Source organism: Malaclemys terrapin, chromosome 15, assembly GCF_027887155.1.
Source record: "Malaclemys terrapin pileata isolate rMalTer1 chromosome 15, rMalTer1.hap1, whole genome shotgun sequence".
Taxonomy (NCBI): Eukaryota; Metazoa; Chordata; order Testudines; family Emydidae; genus Malaclemys; species Malaclemys terrapin.
This window is the reverse complement of record NC_071519.1, coordinates 16,767,131-16,792,894: the sequence shown is the minus strand read 5'-3', so window position 1 is coordinate 16,792,894 and position 25,764 is coordinate 16,767,131. Positions and strand designations below refer to the sequence as shown.

Genomic DNA, 25,764 nt, shown 5'->3' with positions numbered 1-25,764 from the left:
CACCACCAATAACAATGTAAGCCCTCATTAAAGATCATCACTACGTCTAGTAAAGATGTCTGCCTTTCATAATTTTTTCCAGAGATACTGAAGCCACAAGTTGCCATGTGCAACCATAAGAGACCCACGCAGTCAATGTTTGAACCCGGCATCTTGTCATCCTCACTATGGTGCAGCCATTAAAGGGGGAACATGACACACATTTCTTTCCACAGCATGGCTCAACTATTTACTAGACAGAAGCCTACTGGGAATTAGGATTCCTGACTTTCAGGGGAGGGGATTGCTTTGGTATTTAGAGCAGGGTTACAGAGAGCCAGGATAGCTGGGTTCAAATCCTGGCTCAGGATACTGCAAATGTTAGTTGCCAGACCAGTGGCTACAGACCTCATAGTCAAGCATATAGGTGTGACAGTTTCCTTTTGAGTAAATGAGGCTGAGGTCTTCCATGTCAAAGATGTAAGTTCTAGTCCCAGCTCATCTCAAAATGATGTTGTGCACCTCGTGGTTACTTCATTTGTAAAATGCTGCTTACATTTGAGTGCCTCCTAGGGTATGGAGTTATGCTGGAGTTTGGAAGGGCACTTCCCAATCATCTCTCCTTCCCCCAGTGCAAACATCCCTGCTCCCTCTATGTCCCCACATGTCAGAGGGGAAGTTATGGGGAAACGTCATATTAACCCTCAATATTTGCTGGGGTTGCAATTGCACCAGGGGCTGCTGTAGTGCCAGAAGGAAGGTCAGCTGGCTCGCAGCCAGGTGCAGAGAGGGAGGGGGCAGTTTGGCCCTGCCCCCACCCCTTCTACATAGATTCTGGCACCCTTGATTGCAATTTTGCATTACACTGTGGGAGATCAGTGTGTTGGGTGTAGTGCAGTGATTCTCAAACTCTTTTCTTCACAGACTACTTGAAAATTGCCAAGGGTCTCGGCAGACCACTTAATGGTCTTTCCAAATGTTTGTACCATTAGCTACCTATTGTAAAGCGCTTTGGATAAAAGCACTATATTAAAAAAAAGTAATAATACAGTCCATGAACTTATTGTTTGCTAGTGGTGATGTGGCTGTGTCAATCCCAGGATATGAAACAAGATAGCTTATTAAGGTGAATTTATTGGACATTTTGTGTTTTGCCATATTACTTTTCCAACAGATATATGGATAGCTATAGTCCCCCATTACTACCAGGTCTAGTGATATCTATCTATAGACACACACACACACTATAGAAAGAAAGAAAGACCTCGTCCGCCGCCTCCTACTTATTTAGTGGTCTATACTAGACTCCCATCATGACATTGCCTCCTTTTTTTCTTCTATTTTCACCCAGAATCTTTCAACTAGTCTGCCTCTGACCTCCTTCTAGACCGCAGAACAAATGTATATATTCTTGATTCATAATGCAACATCTCCTCCATCCCGACCCCACCGCTGCCTGTCCTTCCTGAACAAGCTATACCCCTCTATACCAATATTCCAGTCATGAGATTTATCCCACCAAGGCTCTGTGATGCCGGTTAAGTCATAATTTAGCTTATGGACTCATACTTCCAGTTCGTCCTGTTTATTCCCCATACTCCTTGCATTTCATAGAATATCAGGGTTGGAAGGGACCTTAGGTGGTCATCTAGTCCAACCCTCTTCTCAAAGCAGGACCAATCCCCAACTAAATCATCCCAGCCAGGGCTTTGTCAAGCCTGACCTTAAAAACCTCTAAGGAAGGAGATTGCACCACCTCCCTAGGTAACCCATTCCAGTGCTTCACCACCCTCCTAGTGAAAAAGTTTTTCCTAATATCCATCCTAAACCTCCCTTGCTTATAGACATCTAAGATGTTGAACAGATTCTCCCATTGTTTTCCTTCTCGTTGCTCCTATTACCCTACTGTAGTTTTCCATTTCACCCCAACATTTAGCCCTTTGTTAGGGTCATCTTTTTTATACCTACTTGTGGGCTTTTGTCACCTGCTTCCTTTGAACCCAATTTACAGCCCTCCTCATTAGCTTAGCAAGTCAGTGAGTGAAGGTGCTGTTCCCCTCCTTGGTCAGATGTGCCCCATCTCTCCTCCTTCCTAGAGCAGCATCCCAGAGCTGAGGAAGCCAAAGCCTTCCTGTCAATACCATCTGTGCAGTCATGTATTCATCTCCGGGATGTGCATGCCCCTGCATGGGCCTTTAACCTCAATTGGAAGGATGGATGAGAACACAACCTGTGCCCCCAACTCCTTCACCTTCTCTCCCAGAGCCCAGTAGTCACTGCTGATCTGCTGAGGGTCATACCTGGCAGTATTATTAGTGCCCACATGAATGAGCAGCATGGAATAGTAGTCAGAGGGCCAGATGAGCCTTGGCAACCTCTCTGTAACATCTCAGATGGGGACTCCAGGGAAGTACCACACCTCCCAGGACATTAGGTCAAGTCAGCAGATGGATGCCTCCATCCCCTTTAGAGAGACTCCCTGACCACTAGCACCCTACGTCCCCTCCTCTGGGGTGCAGTGGTCAAAGGCAACATGTGGGGGAGTTTGCGGGGCCATGTGCCCCCCCAAGATTCATTGCTTGGCTTGTACTGAGCATGCTCACACAGACTGAGCATGCTCAGTAACACTGCTGAAGCTGGCTGCCTTCATTCTGCCCCCTCACTATTGGCAGGCACTGTTTGTCTCTGGAAGTGGCCATGAGCCTTCCAGCCTTGGCAGCAGGCTGTTTCTGCTCCTCAGCTACTGGGGTCACTTCTCTCCTTCTATTGCCCATACAGCTTGACCTCAATGGATGGGAGACCTGGGCGAGGAACACTGTCTACTGCGTGAGGTGGCCAGCAGCCAGTCTGTTCCTCGTAGAGCAGCTGGTTATCCTTCCTCCTCTGATGCTGCTGTAGTTATCTGTCACCTGACATCTCCATGTGCATCCTGCTGCTGATGTCTGTGTGCTCCCAGATGCTATGGAGATGAGCCACTTCCTCCGGCAGCTCTCTTACACCTCTCAATTGGGTAGTTGCCCCTGCCTGGCTTTCCTGAGCAGGGACATGCAGGTTGCATTCCCAGCAAGGCAAGACCAGGATTTGGGTAGAAGTCTCCCGAGTCAGGATACCTATCTGGCCAGGACCCCCACTCATGCAAGCAGAAGAGCTAGCAGTGGTGATGATGATGCACTGTTTTACACTCATTGTGTCTTCCTTGCAGAGTACTTACAAGCTAAGGGTGGGGGGGGAAAAAAACTCTGCCTCCCTGCCTTTCTTTGCTTGTGAACTCTGTTGGCTAACTCTTAGTTTCCCAGCTGCCTTTGTTTCACCAGCCATGTGTTTACTGTTTGCCATGATACAATGACCCACCCTGTGAGTGTGACCTGCATTCTTTGCTGCTTCATGATGACCTTGCATTTGGCCTTCTAAAAATACAAAGATACAAGTACATGCACTGGACATGGTTTTCCATCCTCTTCATAACTGGAACACCTTTCAGTTTCTGCCTTGTCACTGCAGCTTTCACTCATCTCCCCGATTCAGCTGTGAGCACTAGTTGTTTGTGTAAGGTTGGTATGGCTATCTGCAAATCCCAAATTCCCACAGAGAAGGCTTGTTCTGCCTAGTTCTTCAGATGCCATTCTGTGCTTCCTTCCATGTTGAAGAAAGGTGGCATTTGTTACAGCTAGACACTTTCCAAGCATAGAGGAAGCCAAAGTCCCTGGACAATCTAAAATGACAAAGGAAGAGGCAAGGTTTCATAGATTCCTAGATTATAAGGTCAGAAGGGACCATTGTGATCATCTAGTCTGGCCCCCTCTAGAACACAGGCCAGAGAATTTCCTCAAAATATGGCAGATTTGAGAAAAACATCCAATCTAGATTTTAAAATGTACAGTAAGGAAGAATGCACCATGACCCTTGGCAAAGTATTCCAGTGGTTAATTATTCTCACTATCAAAGATTTAGCCTTATTGCCAGTTTGAATTTGTCTAGCCTCTTTGAGTGATGGTCCCTATTGTATTCCACTGAGGTTATATGCATTTGCCATGCGTCCAGAGCCAGAACTTTTTAAAGTAGTAGTGTCCATTGGTTCACGCGTGGCCCTCACCTCATGTTTTCATTCAAGGCAGTAAAGGGTGGGGTGGACTGACAGTGTCCTTGGTTCCTTCTCACCACTGCAGGGTCCAAGTTGGAGCCTCTTTGTTTCTCTCATCTCTTGTGACACATTTCTACAAACTGAGAAAAAAGACTCTTTATTCTTGTACACTGTGTATATGTTTGTTATTTTTAGTAGTATTAGCAGAAGTAGTAGTATTTAGAAATTTAAGGACTTCAGGATGCCATTTTCCATGGTAGCTGGCTAGCCACTCACCTGCAGCACCCGGGTCTGGATATTGGATTATGCCGAAGACACCAGGGTTCAAGATCTGTGCTTCCTGCCCTCATTCATTCTTAGTCAGTGATGAGCACCATTGTTGTCTGTGCTGCTTGTGGAAGACTCACATTGCATCCAGGTGCAGTATCTGTCTCTCCTTCCCTGCCTGTGATTCAGAGAGAGGATATGAACTTGGCACTGTTCTATCAGAGGGGTGTGCCCCTAACTAACCATGGGGACACAGCCAGACTTTTTTTTCTTTTTCTGTCACAATGAATATTTCATATTTAGTTTTACAAAGCTTCAATAGGGAAATTCCAGTAGCCTGGTGGTTAGGGCATTCACCGGATATCTGAAAGACCTTGGTTAAAGTCCGTGCTCCAAATCCAGCACACCTAATTAGATGTTCCATCCTGGCTCCTGAGAAGCCATTCTGCCCACAGCTTTGTTGATTTAAGTATGCACACACAAAGCTTTGGTTTGGACAAATCTGAATTTTCTGACAAAAAAACATTCATTAAAAAAATTCCTGACCAGCTCCAGTTTGGAGTGGGTGAGCCAGGAGTAGAGCTAATCAAAAAATGAAAACCTATTTTCATGAAAAAATTCAAAAAATTTAAGTTTTCATGCTGAAGTGTTCATTGTTTCAATTTTTTTCAAGAAATTTCTGCAATTTTATAATAAATATTATTACAATTTGAAATATTTGGTGAACAAAACGTTCTCTAGCCATTTTGATAATGTTTTCAAAATAATTATGTATTTTTAAAGGCATGAGATTCATTTTAAGAAAAATGAAAATTTTCAACAATATTTGTTTCTAAAAATGTTTGTAGACAAAAGGTAATCACTCAACCAAAGATTCCTCATTTGGTAAATTTCATACAGCTCCAGTCATCAATGAATCAGTGGTAGTTAAAGGTATGTGAGCAGATAAGGTTATCTAGAGGCAGAGTCTGAAGGTATTGCTCTAGGCAGGTCTCCTGCACATTGAAGATGAACTACATTTTGTGGCGAAGCATGATAGATGAGGACATGGATGTTCTGTGTCATCAGCTGAGTGACTTTTTATCTGCCCAGGATTGTGTCATGGAGGTCTGTGAACTAACCTCTGGGACATCTGTTGCTGTCAGTATATTTCTTATTCTCCTTCGACTCGTCTGCTACATAGTAGTGTGCCCAGCTACCTTGAGGACTATTGCATTTGGTACCTGACAACCGGCATCATGACTGAAGGAAGAAAAAGAGCATCTCACTCAATGCTGCCCTACACCTTGCCGACCCTGTCCATAACAGTGCTATAACCCCGTTTCTGCATTTACACATCAGACCATGTGTCCATGCAGGTGCTGTGTGGATCTAATTGCTCTTTCGGGCCCTATTTTCCCAGGTCACTATGGCCTATAGTGCCAGGCCATATCCCTATCTTCGTTCTTTGAGGGACAATCATCTCCATCCTCTGAATCAGTGCATGTATGGTGCTGCTCCACCCTCTCACTGTCAGAGGGACTCTGGCATAGGGACCGAGATGCTTGAGGAGAGAAGGCATTTCTTTGGTTTAGCTCCATCTATTTAAATGACTGGAAGTGGAATCCAGGTGGGGTGTGTGAAAGCAGCCACCTCCCAAGGAGACCCTCTGCTGTTGTCCTTTCCACCCTCTGCCATTTGTGTGGCAAAGAGACCTCAGTAACCACTACACATGTCAACTGGAGGAGATGGAAATATTTGATGCTTGGATCTCCTGGAGGAGGTAGGTGCTAATTCGCCTATGGAATGGGGACAGGCAATTTAACTAGTTAATACACGTGTGATTGTATCATTGCTGTCACTGTTTGTCCTTCAGTTCCTCTGCTTTTTTCCTTCTTGCAGGTTACTGTTCTGGAAACCGCTCCAAGCAGCTGATAGACCTTTTTCTTCTCTCACAGGAATTGCTGTACAAACCCCACCTGCCTGTTGCTGTTTCATTTTTCTCTCCTGGCTTCCATTTTTGTATATTTTATAATAAAGTAGAAGTTTCTCATTGGTGTATCCCGCGTATTTGTCCCAGTGATTCAGAGGTAGAGACAAGGCCACAAATATGAGCACAGGTACCCTTAGGCTGCTTTTGACTTCTCTGGAGCCTTGTTGGGTACTTGTCCTCTCATCTACTCCCCGTGGTATGCTTCTCTCAGTGGGATCCTCCTTTTCAGCACCCACCATTTCTTCCTCCTCACAACTTTCCCTCTTGTTACTTTCTAGTCTGCAGAAATCTGCGACTGTTGTCTGTGGGGACCTTTCCTCCTTGGTTGCTATGAGACATAGCTGTTCTTTGCTTGTGACTAGGACTGGGGGGAAATTTTTGTCAAATAAACTGTTCACAAAGTCAGGCTGAATTAGGTGAATAGTTTCGGGCAAAAAAAAAAAAAACTTGGGACAAAAAATTCTGAAAATGTCTAAATGTTTAGTTGGACCCAAAACAAAAACATTCAGATTTTTTTCATTTTGGCCACCAAACCCAAAAAGCAATTATTCATCCAGCTCGACTCATGATCTAATGGGGCCAGGAGCGGCGAATAATTATCCCCTGCCTTATACTGACTCATGTGGTCTCCCAGCCCCTAGAGCTCAGTGCTGTACAGGTGACAGGGGGAGAGGGATGAGTGCAGAGAAGACAGGAGGAGAAGCTCCCACCCCAGCAGAAATGCATGTTTCCATGCCAGGAACTCCAGTCTCTTTCCACTCAGCCAAAGCCCCTAAACCCAGTAGGGTCAAGATTTTCAAGCAGAATCCGAGTTCTTTCCTACTGTGGCTGATGTGGGAAAGAATCCTACTTGCTATGTCTGAGCAATGTTAGCTCTGAAGGAGTAAACCTCAGTACCTTCTTCTCTGGTTACAGCACTCAGCAGATCAGACTCTGAAAAATGCCATTTCGTTTCAGAGCGGAATCACCCCTCAGGCAAGGAACTCTGCAAATATTCAACTATGCAAAGTTGTTAGTAATTAGTATTTTTTGTTACACAAGACTTATTATTTTATGGTTTGTGGGCTCATCCCCAGGGCAGCATTTTAGGGCCCAATCCTGCAGCCCTTGTTCCTGTAAATAGAGACTGAAAGATCAGGCCCTTAATGTAGGCTACAGGGGTCTAATTAGTTATCATTTATGGGCCAACTGGAGAACACTTAGATTGCACCTGCTTTAAAGTTATGCAAATAGAGGAACTAAAACCCCTGACAATTACACTGAACTGAGTTTTGTGGGACCCCTGGGAAACGAGTTCAGAGGAATGGTAAGTAAAATTGGCATTAAGCAGTGGCCATTTCCGAGGGAATGAGGTTCTTTCACAATTGTAAAGCCTAGTTCTGAGTAATTGCACTTGGGTAACAGGCTACTTGTGGAAGCAAGAGCTATCGGCTGAAGAGCAACATAAACCAAACCCCAAACCTTGGGCAGAGTTTTGGAGCTTGTAGATCTGATGGAGTCTGACCAGGGATGACGTGGAGCATCCGTCCTGTTTGCGCTGTGACACTGGGAAGTGACACTCCAGAACTCTCACTCTCAGAAGAAATGCTGCTGCCACTGCTTTGTTTTATTAGCTACTTTTATTATCCAGGTAGGCCTCTGCCTTATTCTTTGTGTTACTCATTCTTCAATGAGACCCAGGGGTCTGATGTTTGGCCACAGCAAAACACATTTGTGTCTCCCAAGCATTATCAGCAGTGGGGGACCTGTGACGACACCCTTGTTTATACAGGGAAAGTGAAGGAAGTGGCTAATGAATTTGCAACTGAGTGACAGAAATGAAATTTTCTACTCACTCATGTATAATCTGGAGCTGTTCCAGATTCCTTGGCAGATACAGCGCCTTTTGTGTGGGGTGCAGCATTTCTGCCTCTCACTCCTCTGTTTGTGTCTCTCCACTTCACACTACGCTCCTGCGTGGGATTTGCTAGGCAATCACTGTGTCAGGAACAAGTGAGGGCAAACAAATCTTTTGCTGGGGTTTGTTTGTGTTGTCTGGGGGGTTTCTTAACATCACTAATTCCCTACAAATTGTCCACCACCGCTGATGGCAAAAAGGAGATGAAAAGGCCAGCCACATTAGCCATCATTAGAATAAGAATCATGTATTCCTCCCAGCTGAGATGCATATAATTAGAAATTAGAAAAAGGTCAGATCTTGCCATTATCAACTCAATCAGCTGCTGAGTGCCGCACAGTCAATTAATTCAGCATCTGTATTTTTTACAACCCCACGCACGTATTCCATTGGACTGTAACTCTTTTTCTGGACAGATATACTACGCAGTGAAGCAGGAACATAAAATGAGAGACCCTAAGCAAATGAGCTGAGATAATTGAGAGATTTATTTTTTATATATATGAGTGTGTCAGGTCTTCTTGCCTTTGCCCTTGAATATTGACTTTCATAAATGTGATTGTTGGATGGATGCGCTAGTCTGAGGGATCTCTGTCCCTCTTTGGAGCTACACTTTTCTCATGTCCATTTACTGAATAGCTCTGTGACACAATGTAGGGACTTACCACCACGGCGCCTCCTATTGGTTGTCTCGGGGAATCGGTTCGATCCAGTAGAGCGCCCCTTTCTGGTGGCGTCCCGTCTGTCGTCTCGCCTTTGGTTGGCGTGTGGACCCGCGTTGCTCCCAATGCAGTGTGTCCTCTTCTGGAACACTGTCCTCCGACAGTGTCCCTTTGTCCATTCATACCCCTTCCGGGGGCTGCGTGACCCACAGTCCTACACCTCCAAGTCCAATTCCTACAGTCTGGGATCTGGTGTAGTTTCAGCTGGCCGCTCCCTGCGACCTATGGCTGGGTGTACTGCCAAGGGGAACAAAGGGGGGGGAGCCCAGGCCCGCCCACTACTCTGAATCCCGGTCCAGAGGCTCTCTAGCAACAGCCTCGCTGTCCTCTTTCTCCTTCCTCCTCTGTCTGTTCCTCTGGACCGCTTCCCCAATGGCCCTTCTTCCCGCTAGGCCCTTTCCTTCAAGGCCTGCCGCCTGGCAGGCTATGGAGTAGGACCTTCTCCGCTCTCCAAGGCTGGTCTGCACTTCGCTGTCCATGGTGCTGGCCTCCCAGCTCTGGAGACAGACCTTCCCCTCTGAAGGCCTGGGACAGACTGACTGCTCTCTCCCTGAGCAGTCTTTTATATGGCTGAGCTTGGCCCTGATTGGCTGTCCCCAATCTGGCCTCTGATTGGCTCGCAACAAGCCCTTCTCTTATTGGTTGCTGGGATGCCCAGGCACCCGGGCCTGCTGCAGCCCACACTCTCCGGGTGTGGGGCAGCCGCCCCACCACACTCTGAAGAACTTAATTTCCCAGTTTGTGTGCTGGTCAGGTTTCTTTTGTTTGTTTTTGTTTTGTTTGACCTTGTGCATTATTCCCATTTCTGCAAGAGAAAAGAAGTAGGATGTGGAGCATGGGGGTGCAAGGGTTCAGTAGCATATCGATGTGAACCAGTATTAGTGGGGCTGAAGCAGGAGCTGAAAGGCAAAGGGCTTTCAACCTCTTCTTCTCAAAATTCCCTGGAGTAGATGGGGACTAAAAGGAGTTTGTCCCCTGTTTGCCCTGGCTAACCATGCTTCTGATTAATCTCTTCTTGTTCTATTTATAAATTGTGCCTAATCAGCGCCCGTTATTCTGACTCCCCGCTGGCTTTGTGACTCAGCTGAGAAAGCCTTCACAGTGCATTAGGACAGAGAAATGTGGCTATCTCCTGAGGTCCTCTCCTTCCTCCTACCCCTTTTTAATGCCACTTTTATAAATCTCGGAGCTGGTAACGAGCAAGGCCTCATTATAGCAGCAGAGTTCCAAAGGCCCTCCTCCTACTACTGCCATTGCATGCTCATCAGGGCAATTGATGGCAAGGCCATTGAAATGTATGTCGCCATTCAACCCAGGAGCAGTCTGTGACTAACAGTTTGTAAAGATGATCACTACAATTTGCAAGTAAAAAAAAATCCTTTGACATGTAAAGACTTTTTGTTATATAAAACTGGCTTTAATCACCCCACAGCGAATAGCTGGAATTTTATATATTATGCAAGATTTCAAACTGAAGCTGTAAAACTTAAAGTTCCAGTTCCATGAGAGGAATGTTTTATGTGTACATTTTTTAACATTTATGGGGTACATTTTAATGAGGCCCACGCTTTGCTCTAGGGAAAGCTTACAGCCACGTTGCTGCTCTGAAATCTTGTTAGAGAGAGTGGCCAGTGGAGAATAATCAAACACATTTTTACATCCAATGTTTAGTCTCCAAAATTTCTTTGGGCATTTCTTTTAGTTGGGATGGTAATTACAGTGAGTTTCTGCATCTCCAGATAGTGGAGATGATGGGGGGAAAAAATAGAGACGAGTGGTAAAAACTCATGGTGAGTCGCTCTGAGCTGGGTGATTCATTGGTTGATACTGACTAGCAAAATAGTCTTCAACCGGTAGTGCCCACTTATTTGGGAAGCCTAGTGATGAGCAGAGAAACAAAAACATTACTGATTAATTACTAACTTTCAGTTGGTGAAAGTGGATATTAGTTCATTTTCTCAGTTCAATATTTTACTTACTTTTTTTTACCTGTCTTGAAATAAGAACTGCAGGTACTTTGGTAAATATACTGAACAAGTGATTTTTTTGGCCATAGATTCTATAGCTTCCACTTTGTCCTTAGTTAAGTTCCAAGTGTGACCTCTAGCAGCAGTACTTGGGGGTGAATCAGACTGGTGAATTCCATGGCAACAAAAATATTTATTTTCTTTTACCACTAGTGAAAAAGCTGCACTGTTTGAAAGGGCTGCTTTTCTGCACTAGCACCAACAGATCTGAACTGCAGTCCTAAAAAGGATTATGTGGTAAATTGTACACTAGGTTATTTAATCAGCTTGTCGTCATTAGCAGTTCCTAGGTAATCTTGCAGATACTCATCCTTAGCAGTTCCTTAGGTTGCCCAATGATTCTAGTAGTTACTAGAAAGCCAATGGATATGCACTGACCTACTCTCTTTGTTTATCCTTCTCAGATGGTGAAAGCAATTCAGGTCCTGAGAATTCATCTGCTGGAGCTGGAGAAAGTGAATGAATTGTGCAAGGACTTTTGTAACCGTTATATCACCTGCCTCAAAACAAAGATGCACAGCGATAACCTACTCAGGAATGATCTTGGGGGGCCTTACTCCCCAAACCAGCCCTCCATAAACCTACACCCACAGGTAATGGCTGAAAATGTCCACCACACGTGCTTTCCTAGAATCTCCCCTTGGGCCTTATTGTTCTACAAACAGTTTCACTCCATTTTATAGAGTTCCTCCTCATTTTGATCCAGTTACCAGGAGGCGCATTTTCCTAACAGGCTGTGTGAGCATGGTAGAGGGATCCTGGAGATTTAAGACACTTTGGTTCTGATTTTCAGAGGCACTCGGTATCTGCAGCTCCCATTGGCTTCCCATTGTACTTGCTCAACAGCTCTGGAAATCAATCAAAAAGTGTTTCCAGGTGGGCTCTAAAAATGGAAGCACCTGAAAATTAGGGGCACTATTGAAAATGTAAGTCTTAATTTGTGTGCGTATATGTGAATATATGTGTTTGAAAGTAAATGACCCATGTCCTGCTCACGTAATGAATACGCACAAAGCCACAGGAGGAAATGGTGCAGTGACTGAGTGTGTTTCATTGGGTTGCTCTGAATGCCGTCCTGCAGCAGAGCACTCTTTCATAGAAATGTGACTCTAGTGGGTGACTGCCACTGGCTGGTAGAGTTTTAACCATGTTTATGGATGACGAAACTGAGATGTCAGATAAAGTATTGCATATGGCCGTATGTCAGTATGCAGTGATAGTTACAGAGGGGACACAAACTAATTAGAACCATGGGAAATTCTTAGTGCTTGTCTATATGGTGAATTAGTGCACAGCAAGCTGAGGTGTAAATTCTAGCACGCTGCAAACTAACTGTCCGTGCGCTGTGACATACTGGTGTTTGGAACCCTGCACACTAACTCTGCATAGAGACAAAGCCTTATCCTCACTTTGAAAACATTTTAAATAAAAAAAAACAGATTTGGGGGTTACATTTTAAAGTTTATGGAGATATAAACTGTCGCATTTGTCAATTATTACCATAGAAAAAGGGACAAGATTTTATAGCAGCAAAACCCTGGCACAAAAATTCCATGAAGCCTAATCCCTATTAACATCTTTTTAAGCAACCCCTTGTTCTTTTTCCTCTCACTCAGGTCAAAGTTTGTCCATTTGAATGGCTTGGCTGGATTTTTTTCTAGAAAATCTTCTAGAAATCCAGCCGATGTTGTGCCCTTGACTGAACAGTAATGCAGTGAACTTCCTTTCACAGCTCTCACTGGTACTGTCTTTTACCTCTTCCTTCAAAGGCAGCACAGACAGCTGCTAGGACAGGCATCGGAGTGCATTGCTTCTATACTATTCCATCCTGCCTGCTGACCACTCGCTTAGTGTCTCAGTGCATCGTAAGGCTTTTTTTAGGGTTCTTTGCTTGACATTTCGGTGTAGGTGCTGGATGAGTAGCTTCCCCAAGAAGGGAAGCAGGAAGTCAAGTAGTACATGGAAATCCAACCCTAGTGAAGCCCAGGAAATGGAAGATCAACTACCTCAGGCAACATGTAAGAAGAAAATTAAGAGGTTAAAATAGAATTTGAACTGTAAATAATTCAAGGTATTTAAAAATAACAAGAAATTACAACTATCAGAAGCAAGATGCCTGCAAGAGGATCAGTGGGTTCATTACACCACCAGGGAGAAATTCAGGAAATTAAGGAAATTGCTGGAAAGTTAAGCAATTTTTCCCTCAGGTCTGGTCTATACTTAAAACTTATACTGGCATAGCTATGTCAGTCAGGGTGTGAAAAAACTACACGCGGTAGCAACATAGCTATGCTGACAACCCCCCAGCATAGACGCAGCTATACTAACAGAAGAGAGCTTCTGTCAGCATAGCTAACATTGCTTGGGGAGGTGGTGTTACTACACCAACAACCCCCTTCTGTTGACATTTGCTGTGTGTCCACTAGGGGGCTATGCCGGCATAGGCCCTGTAGTGTAGGCAAGGGCTTAGTCTTCACCACAGAGGATGTTGGGGAGATTCTTACCCTGGACCTACTCTTTTCAGGTAACAGCAATGAGGCACTGTCAAAGACTGAGGGATCTGAAGAAGAGGTGCTGGTACAAATTAGTAACCTGGTTCAAATAGTTACACACAAACGTTCTGAAGGAGGTTCAGCATGAAGTGACTGAGCTGATAACAAAAAACTACAAACTCTCATTGTCATCGGCTGCCATACAAGAAAGTTACAGGGTAGCAAATGTTGTACCTCTATTTTTGCAATGTGCTTGGAGTGATCTGGGGAATCACTGACCAGTGACCTGAATGTCTGTACATTGTAAATTGTAACAGTTATGAAATATAGAATTCTATTAGGGGGTCACACACATCATTGATTGTGCAAGCTGAGTTCATTGCACCCACCAGGGGCTCTTTGCACCCGTTCTCCCCCCTCCCGGCTCCCCGGGTGCTATCCTCCCACCCCTTATTGCAGGGACTCCCTGCAACTCCCCCATCTGTCCCCTGCCGGGGGCTCTGTGTACCTGGCATTCCCCGTCCTCCTGTGCCAGGGTCCCCCATTTGTCCCCAGGCCAGCAGCTCTGAGTGCACTCCCATTTCCACTTTCCCCCATGCCTTCTGTTCCTGCCTTCCCCTCTGGAAGGGGGATTGTGGGCCCCCTTCCCCCTAGCAGGTTTCCCTAATCTCCCCCGAACCAGGGGTTCTGTGTGCCTCCCATTCCACCTGTGTGCCCCCATTCCAAGGTCCCCCTCTCATCCCCATAACAGGGACTTTGCATGGGCCCTCCTCCCTCCCTTCCCCTCATGCGTCTGTTCCTCTCTCTGATTTTCTCCAAATCAGTATGGGTCTGGCCATTGATGCCTAGGACACGCCCTGAAATTTTGGAATGGATCACATGCATGATTGAAAAGTCATCATTTTACAGATAGACAGACTGGCAAACAGAGAATGCCATGAGAGGTCCCTTCTGGCCTTAAACATCTGTGAAAATTTCAACTGAAATGGCCCAAACCAAGTTCCATCCAAGTGTGTCTTGGGATATAAGTTCAGTGGATTTGCATTCCATTTTTGTGTCAGGTGAAGGGGAAGAGTGTAATCTCACTAGTGCCACACGCAGGTCCAGTCCTCTCCTCCTGCCACAGACATGGTCTTCTGCTGGGGTGGGGCAGGCAGGGCCCCCAAGATGTAGGTCTTGTGTATGGTTAACACTCTATTGAGATGAGTCGGGCATCTGCCACCTTCTTATAGCTGTTGTTGCAGACTTAGGCAGACCTCTCTGCCTTTAGTGACACTCATTTCAAGCCTTTTTCTGCCATCATGATCACTAGAAACTTTCAATGGATAGCTGCATGAGTGCCTGTGTCTTAATGTGACCCTGCATATACCATACCTTCCCCAAGAACCTCTGCAAAATGACCCAGTCTCCAAGAGTGCTATGCTTCCAATAGGACTTCAAATATTTTTACAGTAGCTCTTGGAATAATGCAAAGTAAAGCACTTTCCTCAAATAATGGCTCCCCAATGTACACTGCTCTAAGCCATGTTTAGTGCATAAACATGACAGTGTGAGCACACCTTAGTTTGAAATGTACAAATGATTTTTTTCTTACATCTGATATTGAAGGCTGTATTATCAGATTATTTGGTTACACAACATGGCATTCTCCTGCTTTCTTTCGAGAAGAGGTTTTCTTTTTTTTTTTTCTGTTTGTGTTTTAATCCCACTGTGTTTATGACCGTTTCATGGCAGCTTTCTGCAAATTTTTGAGTGTTTACTAGCACAAATATTTGTGAAAAGCAAATCTAAAATCCAAAGGTTTGACTATCCACCAAAAGCAAATTTCAGATTGGATAGCCAGACAGCTAAAAGTACCTCGGTGTAGTGCGTAAGTCATCCAATCAAAGAAAAAAAAATACATGATTTGAAGTCAGATAGGTGAGCTACTAAGGACTTGTTTGCATGGCGTGGCAAAGCCCTGTAGAGGGGTGTGATTTCTATAGTGCTCTAACGTGTTGCATTCTAATGGCCCCATATGGACCCTACCGGTGCACATTAAAAGGCACCTACTTCAGGTTAACATAGCCTACATTAGGGTGCAACCTGCTAGAGTGCTTTACAAATCACACCTCTCTAGAGCACTTTGCTGTTCCATGTACACAAGCCCTAAGTAACAGTGACCACAACACACTTGTGTTCAACATTCCCGGGGGAGGAATAGAACCAAAACCTAGCCCTGTGACGTTCAGTTGTAGAAAGAAAGATTTTCAAACAAATGAGAGAGCTTATCAAAAAAGCCATAAAATCAACAGGAAATTGAAATCCTTTGATTCAGCTTGGAGGCTATTTAAACATTCCTTAATAGAGTCACTGAATGCCTCCAAGCAAAAAAAATAAAATAAAAAATAAAAAAAAAGCATAGAAAGGCAAAACTAGTCTGGTTTAATGGTAACACTATTTGAGAAAACAGGTATCCTTCAGAAAATGGAAATCCAAACCTTAGGGAAGCCAACAGAAATCAACAAAGCAGAGCAGGTGACATGCAAGAAGGAATTGAAGAGCAAAGAGAGGATTTGAAGTGCAGTTAGCTGAAGATTTAAAAATCTACCAAGAGATTCTTTCCATAAAACAGAAGCATGAAGCCTCCAAGAGGGCTGCTGGGCCACTGGACTATCAGGGAGTGAAGGACCAGACTGTGGCCCAGGCTTTTGCCAGGAATTATGGCGAATAAGACATCTTCCTGCTCTGGATGCAGATGGAGAGCAAACTCCATGAGGCTGCTGTCTGTCCCAGTTTTGATTGCACCCCCTGGAATGTTAGCCAGTCCAGCCGGCACAGGGGACAGGCTAGTAATCTGCTTCTGGTGAAACTGCTGTAGAGTTCTACCACGCAGGAGAAGGTGAGAGCAGGGAAGGAATTCACACAGGGCTGAGATTAAAGGCACACAACTAGCCCTAAAGGAGCAACTAAGGAAGATGATGACATTGCTGAGAAGCTAAATGATTTCTTTGTCTCATCATTCACCAAAGGATGCAGAGCCATGCCCACCAATGTCAGAAGGGTTTGTACTTGAGCCATGTCTCTGCTGCTGCTACCAGGGCTACACGGCTGTTTATACTCCTACTAGCCCAATGAGATCTAGCAGAAGGAATGCCCACACGTGTGGGAATCGCAGCCCTAGCTCGTAGTATAGACAGAGCCTAAAAGAGCTGAGCTGCTCACAAAAATATGCAATTGCTCAATAAACTCAACAGTTATACTGGAGAACAGGAGGGCAGCAACTGTTGAACCCACCTGTAAAAAAAATGTATAGGATGCATCTAGGTGTATAGGCTGTGATAATGATAAAGCCCGAGGGCTTCTAATCTGGTCAAATGTTTGACCATGTCAACTAAAGGAGAGCCAGAGTAAGAATAAATGATCATTTTCCAAAATAGTACAAGGTTATAGATGGGTGTACTGTGTTAATTTGATGGAATCATTTGAATCATAGACTATCAGGGTTGGAAGGGACCTCAGGAGGTCATCTAGTCCAACCCCCTGCTCAAAGCAGGACCAATCCCCAGGCCCAAAGCATCAAACGTGTTGACATGACCCCATCACTGTCCAGCATTGAACAATGTTAAACCAGATTTGGTTTAACCTCAGCCTGCTTAGTACCAGGGCAAACGCACCTTTAAAAATCCTTGTAACCTTGTATTAAAGATAGAGAAAAGAGTTAAAGCCTTTGAAATGCAAGGTATTAAAGAAGACTTTCATCTTAACAACATCTCTTATTCCTTTCCCTGGGGAGAGTGTTTAGAAAGAGCACCCCTTTCTCCCATCTGACAGTCTCTGATGGTATTAAGGATGGTACTAACGGCCTTTCTAGGGAAAAGAAAAGTTAGTTGAGCTGGGCTGCAGCTGTTATTGTCGCTGTTGTTGTTAAAGTCTGATCCCATTTCCTAAAAAAACAAATCATGACAAATACACACAAGAGGGAGCAGGAAAAGAACAGTAAAGATAGAAAAGGTAGGTTCTGTCTCTGGTGTTGGCCCTCACTTGCAGCCAAACTGCTGGACAAAGACAGGCCATGCCTATGGTCTTATCAGCCACTCCAAGACCTGGAAACAGCATCGGGCTGTTTAGAGCACAGGTTTTGGCTGCTTTTCTTGTCACAGGCTCACAGCAGTGTTGTAAAATACAGTCTTTGCTGTCTAAGCCAGATTCTTATTAGAAGAGTGATAGGAAAAAGAAGAAATAAGGTGGGGAAGGAAAAGAACACGTGGGGAAGGGGACAATGTGTGCGACAAAATCTCACTTTCCAGGTGGTATTCAGGTTTTAACTGGAGCCAGTGGAGATGCTATGTCATCTGGCTCCCTCTCTCTGGCCTGATTTGGTCAGGACATCTCTGAGAATTATGACAAAGATAGTCTGACAGTGTCATGGTAGATTCCAGGAGACAGTGACGGTGGCAGCCATTACCGTGAATCTTGCTCTTTCTTGTTCTTTTGTTTTCCAGTCAGCCATTGTCCACATCGCTTCTAGTTTCCTTCCCAAAGTCTTGTATTTAATATATGGAGATATACCTATCTCATAGAGCTGGAAGGGACCCTGAAAAGTCATGAAGTCCAGCCCCCTGCCTTCACTAGCAGGACCAAGTATTGATTTTTTTGCCCCAGATCCCTAAGTGGCCCCCTCAAGGATTAAACTCACAACCCTGGGTTTGACAGGCCAACGCTCAAACCACTGAGCTATCCCTCCCCCCTTTTTAAGGACCTCAAAAGGGTGTGCTGGATGGAATAGCCCATCCCCTCATTATTTTGTTCACCAATCAGGCCTGATTTCTGACACACCAATTTTGGTCCATTGATTTCCAGTCCCGTGCTTCTCTTGTTTACCAGACATGATTGTAACTCAGTCCTTGAGTTATATTATTAGGCCTTTTTATTTGGAGTAATTTGGTCTCTGTCTCTTTTTTGCACCTTTTCCCATAATTTATGTTTAGGTCATTGTGACATTTTATGAACTTTCACTCAATTTTCATAATTGAATTCACAGTTAGGGTGAGTCTGTAGGTCCAGTTATTTCCACAATGCCCCAAAGTGCTTTTCTAGCACCTGTTTGGTTTTATTTTATTTTTTTATGGTCTGGAAAAGGAAATGAACAAGTGAAGTGTCGCAATTTGCAAATAACTCAAAATTACTTAGATTAGTCAAGAATAGAGAGGACTATGAGGAACTCTCGAAGGATTTACCAAAGCTAGTCAGTTCGGTAAGATCATGGATGGCAGATTAAATTAATTAAAATGTGTATAGTAATGTACAGTTAAAGGAATAACTGTAACTAATCAAGAAAAGGATCAGGGAGTCTTTCTGCACACCTCAATGGAAACCTCTGCTCAATGAGCAGCAACAGTAAAAAAAAAGCTAAGAAACTATTAATAGATATTAAAGTAAAAAAAGACATTATGGTCATCTCGTCGGTCCTCCTGCACTACATAAGTCAGAGAATTCCTTCCAGTGATTCCTGCATCAAGCTTGAACTAGAGCCTATATTTTAGGAAAACATCTAATATGGATTTAAAGACTTTATGTGGTAGCAAATCTATCACATCCCATGATAGGTTGTTTCAATTGTTAACTACCCTCTGTTAAAAATGGACACATTATTTCCAGTCTGAATTTCTCCAGTTTAACTTCTAGCCATTGTATATTGTATCATTGTCCACTAGATCAAAGAGGCCTCTACTATCAGAATTTTTCTCCCTATGCTGTCAAGTATCAGGGGGTAGCCGTGTTAGTCTGTATCTACAAAAACAACAAGGAGTCTGGTGGCACCTTAAAGACTAACAGATTTATTTGGGCATAAGCTTTCGTGAGTAAAAACCTCACTTCTTCGGATGAGTTTTTACTCACGAAAGCTTATGCCCAAATAAATCTGTTAGTCTTTAAGGTGCCACCAGACTCCTTGTTGTCTCCCTATGCTGATTTTTATAGCCCACAATTAAGTCATCTATTAATGTTCTCCTTGACAAACTAGATCGCCCCCACAATGCTGTCTCCCCTTCTCTGCACCACTGTGCCCCTTTCACATCCCCACATGCCATGGGGAACTTGGGGTATCCATGTCCCATGCTGCCTTATATCACTTGTACACATGTATGCAAAACCCATGATGATTGAAATCCATCTTAAGTGGTGATGATAGCAGGAAGGGGAAGGTAGGAGGCTGTTTCCATCACCTAGATTCCAGTGGAATTGTACCAACGTCAGTCGCTTTCTGGCAATATTTGTTATCAGCAATATTTATGATGGTGGTGTCCGTTTGTTTTTCCATATAAACTAAAATGCTTTGTCAAAGGCAACACAACTGGGGAAACAAACATATCAAGTCCATTTGCTTGACATTTTTATACTTTGTTCCTGAAAATCTCCTGAGTGTATTGATGCTGCAGCTGATGGCAACTGAAGTGTATGTGTGTAAAGTCCACAGGTCTCCTACCTGGACATTTTTTTAAAATACCTCTTTGGTGCAATCTGGTGCATTCCAAAAGTAGAAAATGAGCTTTATTGCAGTTTTTTCCTGAGTCCCAGAAATGAAAATCATCCTTGGTGGGGGCAGTTTATCAGAGGGGAGTGACTCTTTCAGAGGAAAGGAAACCGCAAACTTCCCTTCAGTCTGCCATGGGATATTAGCCAGGGCCTCACATGCCCTCTCCTGCTCATCAGTGAAATAAGGGTCAGGCAAATGGGAGACGTGCTCAGAAGGAAGTAAACTGTTTTTCAAACACAGAGGAAAATGCCAAAGGATTCAGGCAGCCCTAGAAAATGTTGCTCAGCTGGATATATTGTCATTAAAAAAATGTTCCAGTGTGAAAGCCCACCTTACAGTTGTCATTTGAAACTCTGGAGCAGGCATTCACATAGCTGAAGTCATAAATGATCCAGGTGTAACCCTTCTGCCAGATGGAGCCAGCAGCAACCAGGGCCAGGTTCAATATCTAGGGGTTCCTTTTCAACAATACAAAACAGAACTGGCTTGAGCTCCCACCCAGTGACCTGGGACAATTACACACCACCCTGGTGCCTCTGAGAGGCAATACTTCCCCACTCGCAAGCACAGAGTCTGAGTGTAGAAAAAAAAACTTTTAATGAAAGGAGGGAAGTCACCCGACACTAATTAGGGAAAATGCCACAAGCAGGAGTCATAATCATAAAACGGTGAGCAGGACACCCACCCCAGAGTGCGTGGGGCAGTGCCTTCTGCCTCATGTTCTTGAATTCTACAACCAAAAGTTCCTTTTCTGTGTCCCCCTCTGCTCCCCCACCATACCCCACTCACAGTGGTTGTCCTTGGTCAGTGAGGACCCAGGGTGCATCTGTATAAGTTCACCTCCCACCCAGGGAGGAAGGCATCTTCCTTGCTCCACCATCTGAGCACTTGCTGTGGTTGGCCGCCCTGCCAGCCGCTTGTTCCACTTCCGCCGGCCGACTGCTCGCCGCTCTCACTGGCTGCTTGTTTGCCACTCCTGCCAGCAGCTCCTGCCGGCTGACTGCTCATTGCTCCCACCAGCTGACTGTCAGTTACCTTCCACTGCCACCTGCCTCTCTGCTGTGACCTCTTCAGGTCAGTCTCTTAGTGATTGTCAGCTCCTGGCGATTTTCAGTTTTAGAAGGCTGGGCAGAAATGCTGTGCCATCACAAGTGATTTCAGCTCTCATTTAAGCACTTAAAATAACAAAGGCTCCTAATGGAGCCTATTTTAGCTCTATCTTTGAACAGTTGGGGGGCAGGTTAAACCAGACTGGGAATCCTTAGGAACAGTTCACACCTCCTGGCTGGGACACCTGTCCCCTCCCCTCTTAATTTCACAGGGTTCTGGCATTGGAGCCCCTGGTCCTTAATGAGATCCTTTAATGAGGTCCTTTCAGCTGAGGGTGACCCCCTCATTTGGACAGTTTAAGCATAGTTCTGCTTCTCTTTATTGATACAATAAAGACAACAATGTTGATAACAGCATTTCACTGCCCCTGCATTCAGTACTAAAGTGATTTGTAACCCAACACCAGCCAAAGTTGATCACTTTGAGCAACACAGCTCAAACACTGCTGGATATATAGGCAGAGTAGGTGTGTTCATGTTAATACCCTTTGCTCCTGAAGTCTCTCCTCATCCCAGATAGCTGTCAGGGGAGAGTTCATTCAGACCGGGCTTACACAAGTCAGTCATTTCAAGTATAGAGTTCTGCTCTATTTGACATGGAGTAGTCATTTAAATTAAGGTGAACACTGGGGGCAAAATATTCCTTCCACCTGCAGGAATTAGTATGTTTGGTTAGCCCATTTGAAAGTTTACAGGACTCAGATGGCATTTTGATTCATTAAATATTTTTTGTTCAACTGGCCTCTACCCTTGTCCGATGTCATAAATCATTTGCTGGGAGCATGTGGAGATCATTGTTAAGCATGTGTAAAGCTTTAGGGTGAAAAAAATCCTATTAGCTTAGGTGCCCTGGCCATCTAATTGTATTATTGTGCATATTAATATAGTATTAGAATGGCTTAAAGTGTTAATCATGGTTTGGATTTTTTTTGACAACTGAGAAAATGTGCCATATCCTTAGAGAGTCTGATAGAATATGTGACGAGCTTCAAATTCATCAAGCACAATTACTGAGCATGTTCCTATCATCCTTATGTTTATGTCTGATACTTGATTGGAGCCATTTCTAAAGAACATCAGAAAATTTCTGTCAAAATGAAATTCGAAAGAAAATGAAGAAAAAGTTTCACCAAAATGGTCTTCCATTTTGAGAGCCGCTGTAGTCATTTCGCTCACTCCACGGGAGCCTTCCAGGCATGAGGAATTCTAGCCTATCAGAAGAGGACAGCTTCCCAATAGGATTGAGTGGGATGAAGCAGCTCTGTGACTGAAGAAAGGAGATGGGTGGAGCCAGTATTTCACCTTATTCCACTGCTGCTGAATCTTGCCTCTGAGATGGGAGGTGGGCAACTCACGGTGTGGCAGCAGCCAGGATTGGCACAGAACCACCATGGAGCTCAGCAATCAAGAGAGGGAAGCCTATGTAGAGAGAGGAGGACAAGTATGATGTACTCGTTGTAGCCCATGTTGCTGAGGAGATGTGCCAAAGCATTCTACACTACTTGGAATGCTAACGGCTGAAGTTTTGAAGGTAGAATGCATTGCTGTAATCCAGACAAGGGGTGGGAAAAGGTGTATAACTAAGACCAGGATAGGATGAAGTCTCCTATCCAACCAGTGATGGTAGAATGCATTACTCATGGTTGCTGCTTTGTCATAGTTTAGCATCAACAAGAAAGCAGGGAGCATCCTAAATTATGGACTGGATTGACCAGTTGTGGGTATGAGCTTGCAACCAAATTAAACTGCACAATGGTTGCTGAATCTTCAAAGAACTTTCCTTGTCCCATCAGCATCACTTCTGTCTTGTTTGTGTTCGGCATCAACCAGCTCTTCTTTATCCATGCGCTGATCTTGTCCAAGCACTGGACCATCTTGGTGGTAGTGGTATGGTAGTATGGAGTATGGGATAGATGGAGCTCTCACCCTGGAGCTTGGAAGAGTTGTGACGCTTTTACATATCTGTTTCAGTCATAGCAATATCAGTCAGTTTCATTAAATTTCACGCTTAGATGTAAATTGAAATGAGCAACAACTTTGGAAAAGAATCATTCGGCGTACAAGAAAGAGGGTGGCACGGTTTCAAGGGAGCTGCACCTATATTCTCCTCTCTGTGGTCCACTCCAGGAGCATCTAGTCAGGACTTAGCTCTCCAGCTGTCACCTGTCTCTAGGCAGGGACTCTTTTGCCATTCACTTCTGACCAAGGGGAGTTTTAAGACTGCACAGCTCACTACCTAGCATGATGATATTCCCAGCAAGTCAGTCTACCTAATAGCCAGTGCCCGTGCATTGTTTTCTCTCTGAGGGCTATGAACAGTGTATTGCCAGCAGCTACAAGTTACCACGCAGCTCTTTCTAAGCAATCTAATTTATTCTTAAGATAAAGACATGACAGAGAAAACATAATAAAAACAATAACCAGATTTACACATACCACGAGTCACCTATCAATCATATGGAACCCTAGTAGGCCAAAGTCTTTTCAACCCTTCCTTTGAACAGGAGGTCCTATCTGTTTGGTGGGTAGTAAAAAGGCCCTGAGTCAGTTTAAACTTAACCTTTTAAAATCAAAAGCCCTTTCTTTGTCTATTGGTCTCTGGAAAATACAGTTTGAGGCAGGATATGCAAGCCTCCCCAGGGGTGGTGCCTTTCTGGAGGTGTTTACAACCTAAGGGATTCACCTTAATCACACCCACTGTTTCTGTTTCCTGGCAGAGCTGCGGCAACCTTCCCCCCTGGAGTTGCATACAGGCTTTGGCCTACCGTGATATATAAACCATTCAGTATGGTTCCCAAAGGTCTTGCATGGGGCTGCAATAACTGTCACAGAGCGTATCTGAGATTCTTCCAAGAGGACCAAGTGAAAAAGGTAGAAAAGCATTAACCATTAATCACCTGGCCATGTACTATTATTATTTATTTGTATTGTCTTTGCACCTAGGAGCCCCAGCCATGGACCAGGACCTTATTGTGGTAGGCACTGTATAAACACAGAACAAAAAGATGGTTCTCACCAGCAAGACCTTACAGAATATAAGACAAGAGATAATGGGTGGATACAGAAAGTCTGAAGGTGGTGCACAAGGAAACAATAAAACCATGCTTGTCAGCATGATAGGCAGTGTTTTGTAGGCATCACAGCAAAGGAGAGTTTTAAGAAGGGATTGAAGGAGGACCATGAGATGGTTCTGATGAAATTTACAGGAAGCACCTCTCAATAAGGAGTGGCAGCATGAGTGCAGGTTTGCAAATTTCACACATGAGTGGAAGTCAGTGTCTCAACAGTGTATGAGAAATGGTAGGTAGGATGGAGATAGGCCAGGAAGAGTCTTGAAGGTGAATACAAGCAGCTTATGTTTGATGTGATAGAGAAAGGGGAGCCAATGGAGGAATGAAGAGAGGGGTGACGTGGTCAAAGCGACAGGCTGGGGAAATGATCTTTGTGGCTGCATTTTGAATAGACACGAGTGGGGTGAGATTGCTTTTGTCAAGGTCAGAGAAGAGGATGTTGCAGTTATCAACACAAGCTTGTGAAATCTGGGATAAGAGATTTAGTTGTGTGGCTGAATAGGAAAGGCCATATCCTAGAGATGTTATGCAGAAAGAATCTGGAGGATTTAGAACCAGTCTGAATGTGATGTTCTAGAGCAGTGGTCGCACCCTCCTAGGGCACATACCCTCTACGGGGGCGCAGAGAAACATTTGGGGGTGTGCAGCGGGGCCCAGCCCGACCCCCATGGGGGTGTGTGAGGGAGTGCTACCCAGCCCGGCTCTGCCCCCAGATCTGCTCCGGCCCTGGTTCCCAGCCACACCTCTGCTCCCAGCCTGCCCCCAGATGTGGCCCCGGCCTTGGTCCATGGCTCCCAGGCCCAGCTGCAGCTCTGCACCCAGCTGTGGCCACAGCTCCACTCCTGGCTGCAGCCCCAATTCTGCCCCCAGCCTCAGGCCGCTAGCTGCGGCCTGGATGTGGCCCCACTCTCAACCCTGGCCATGGCCCCAGCTCTGCCCCAGGCCTCGATCCCTGGCCAGCTCTGCTCCCAGCCCCGGCCCTTCTCCCGGCAAGTGGGGTCATGGGTGGGAGTGAAAGGTTGTTAAAGTTGGCTGGGCTTCTGGGTGTGGGAGTCAATCAAGGTGCAGAAGTAGAGGTGCTTGTCTAAGAAGATGGCAGAATTGAAGGAGCAGAGAACAAATTTGTAGTGCAGGAAGGCAGCATGGTCACGGATACCCACCAGAGATGCTTTTCCATGCAGGAGCAAGAAGCAAATGTTGGAGTGAGTTAGGGCTGGTAGGGTATTCCTTAGGGCAAGTCAGTCAGTAGGCAGAGGCTAGCTGGGAATCCTGGAATGACTATCTACTGTCAAAACTCCTATGTGGAACCTTCCTCTCCATTCTGCCAGTCTCCCCCTATCTCCTGCATTGCCTGGCACTTAACCAGCTCCCCCTCAGCCTGTTGCGTTGTCAGCACAGTGGGACTTCAAAGTGAATCTTACTAGGAGGTAGTTAAGTTTCACTTTGACTATGAACCAACAGCGATCTGCTCCCAGCACAGAGTGGCTCAGGGGCTCACTGACCTTCTAAGATGAATTAGGGGACAAGCAATAAAGCAGTAGGCTGAGAAAAAGAGGTGACCTAAGATGGGGGAAAGCAAAGGAGGAGGAAGAGGAAACAAAGGAGGCTGTAAAGGATAGAGACAAGAAGA

General features: G+C 44.9%; 1 protein-coding gene across 9 annotated transcripts in view; it reads left to right on the top strand.

Moving 5' to 3' along the window:
* The window catches only part of PKNOX2 (PBX/knotted 1 homeobox 2), a 624,957-nt gene that overhangs the window by 462,948 nt on the left and 136,245 nt on the right, over positions 1-25,764 (top strand). For all 9 annotated transcript variants that reach the window (XM_054005412.1, XM_054005405.1, XM_054005406.1 and 6 more), the window contains one exon: positions 11,350-11,538. In XM_054005412.1, coding sequence (XP_053861387.1) covers positions 11,350-11,538 — 189 coding nt within the window. The remainder of the gene's footprint in view (positions 1-11,349; positions 11,539-25,764) is intronic.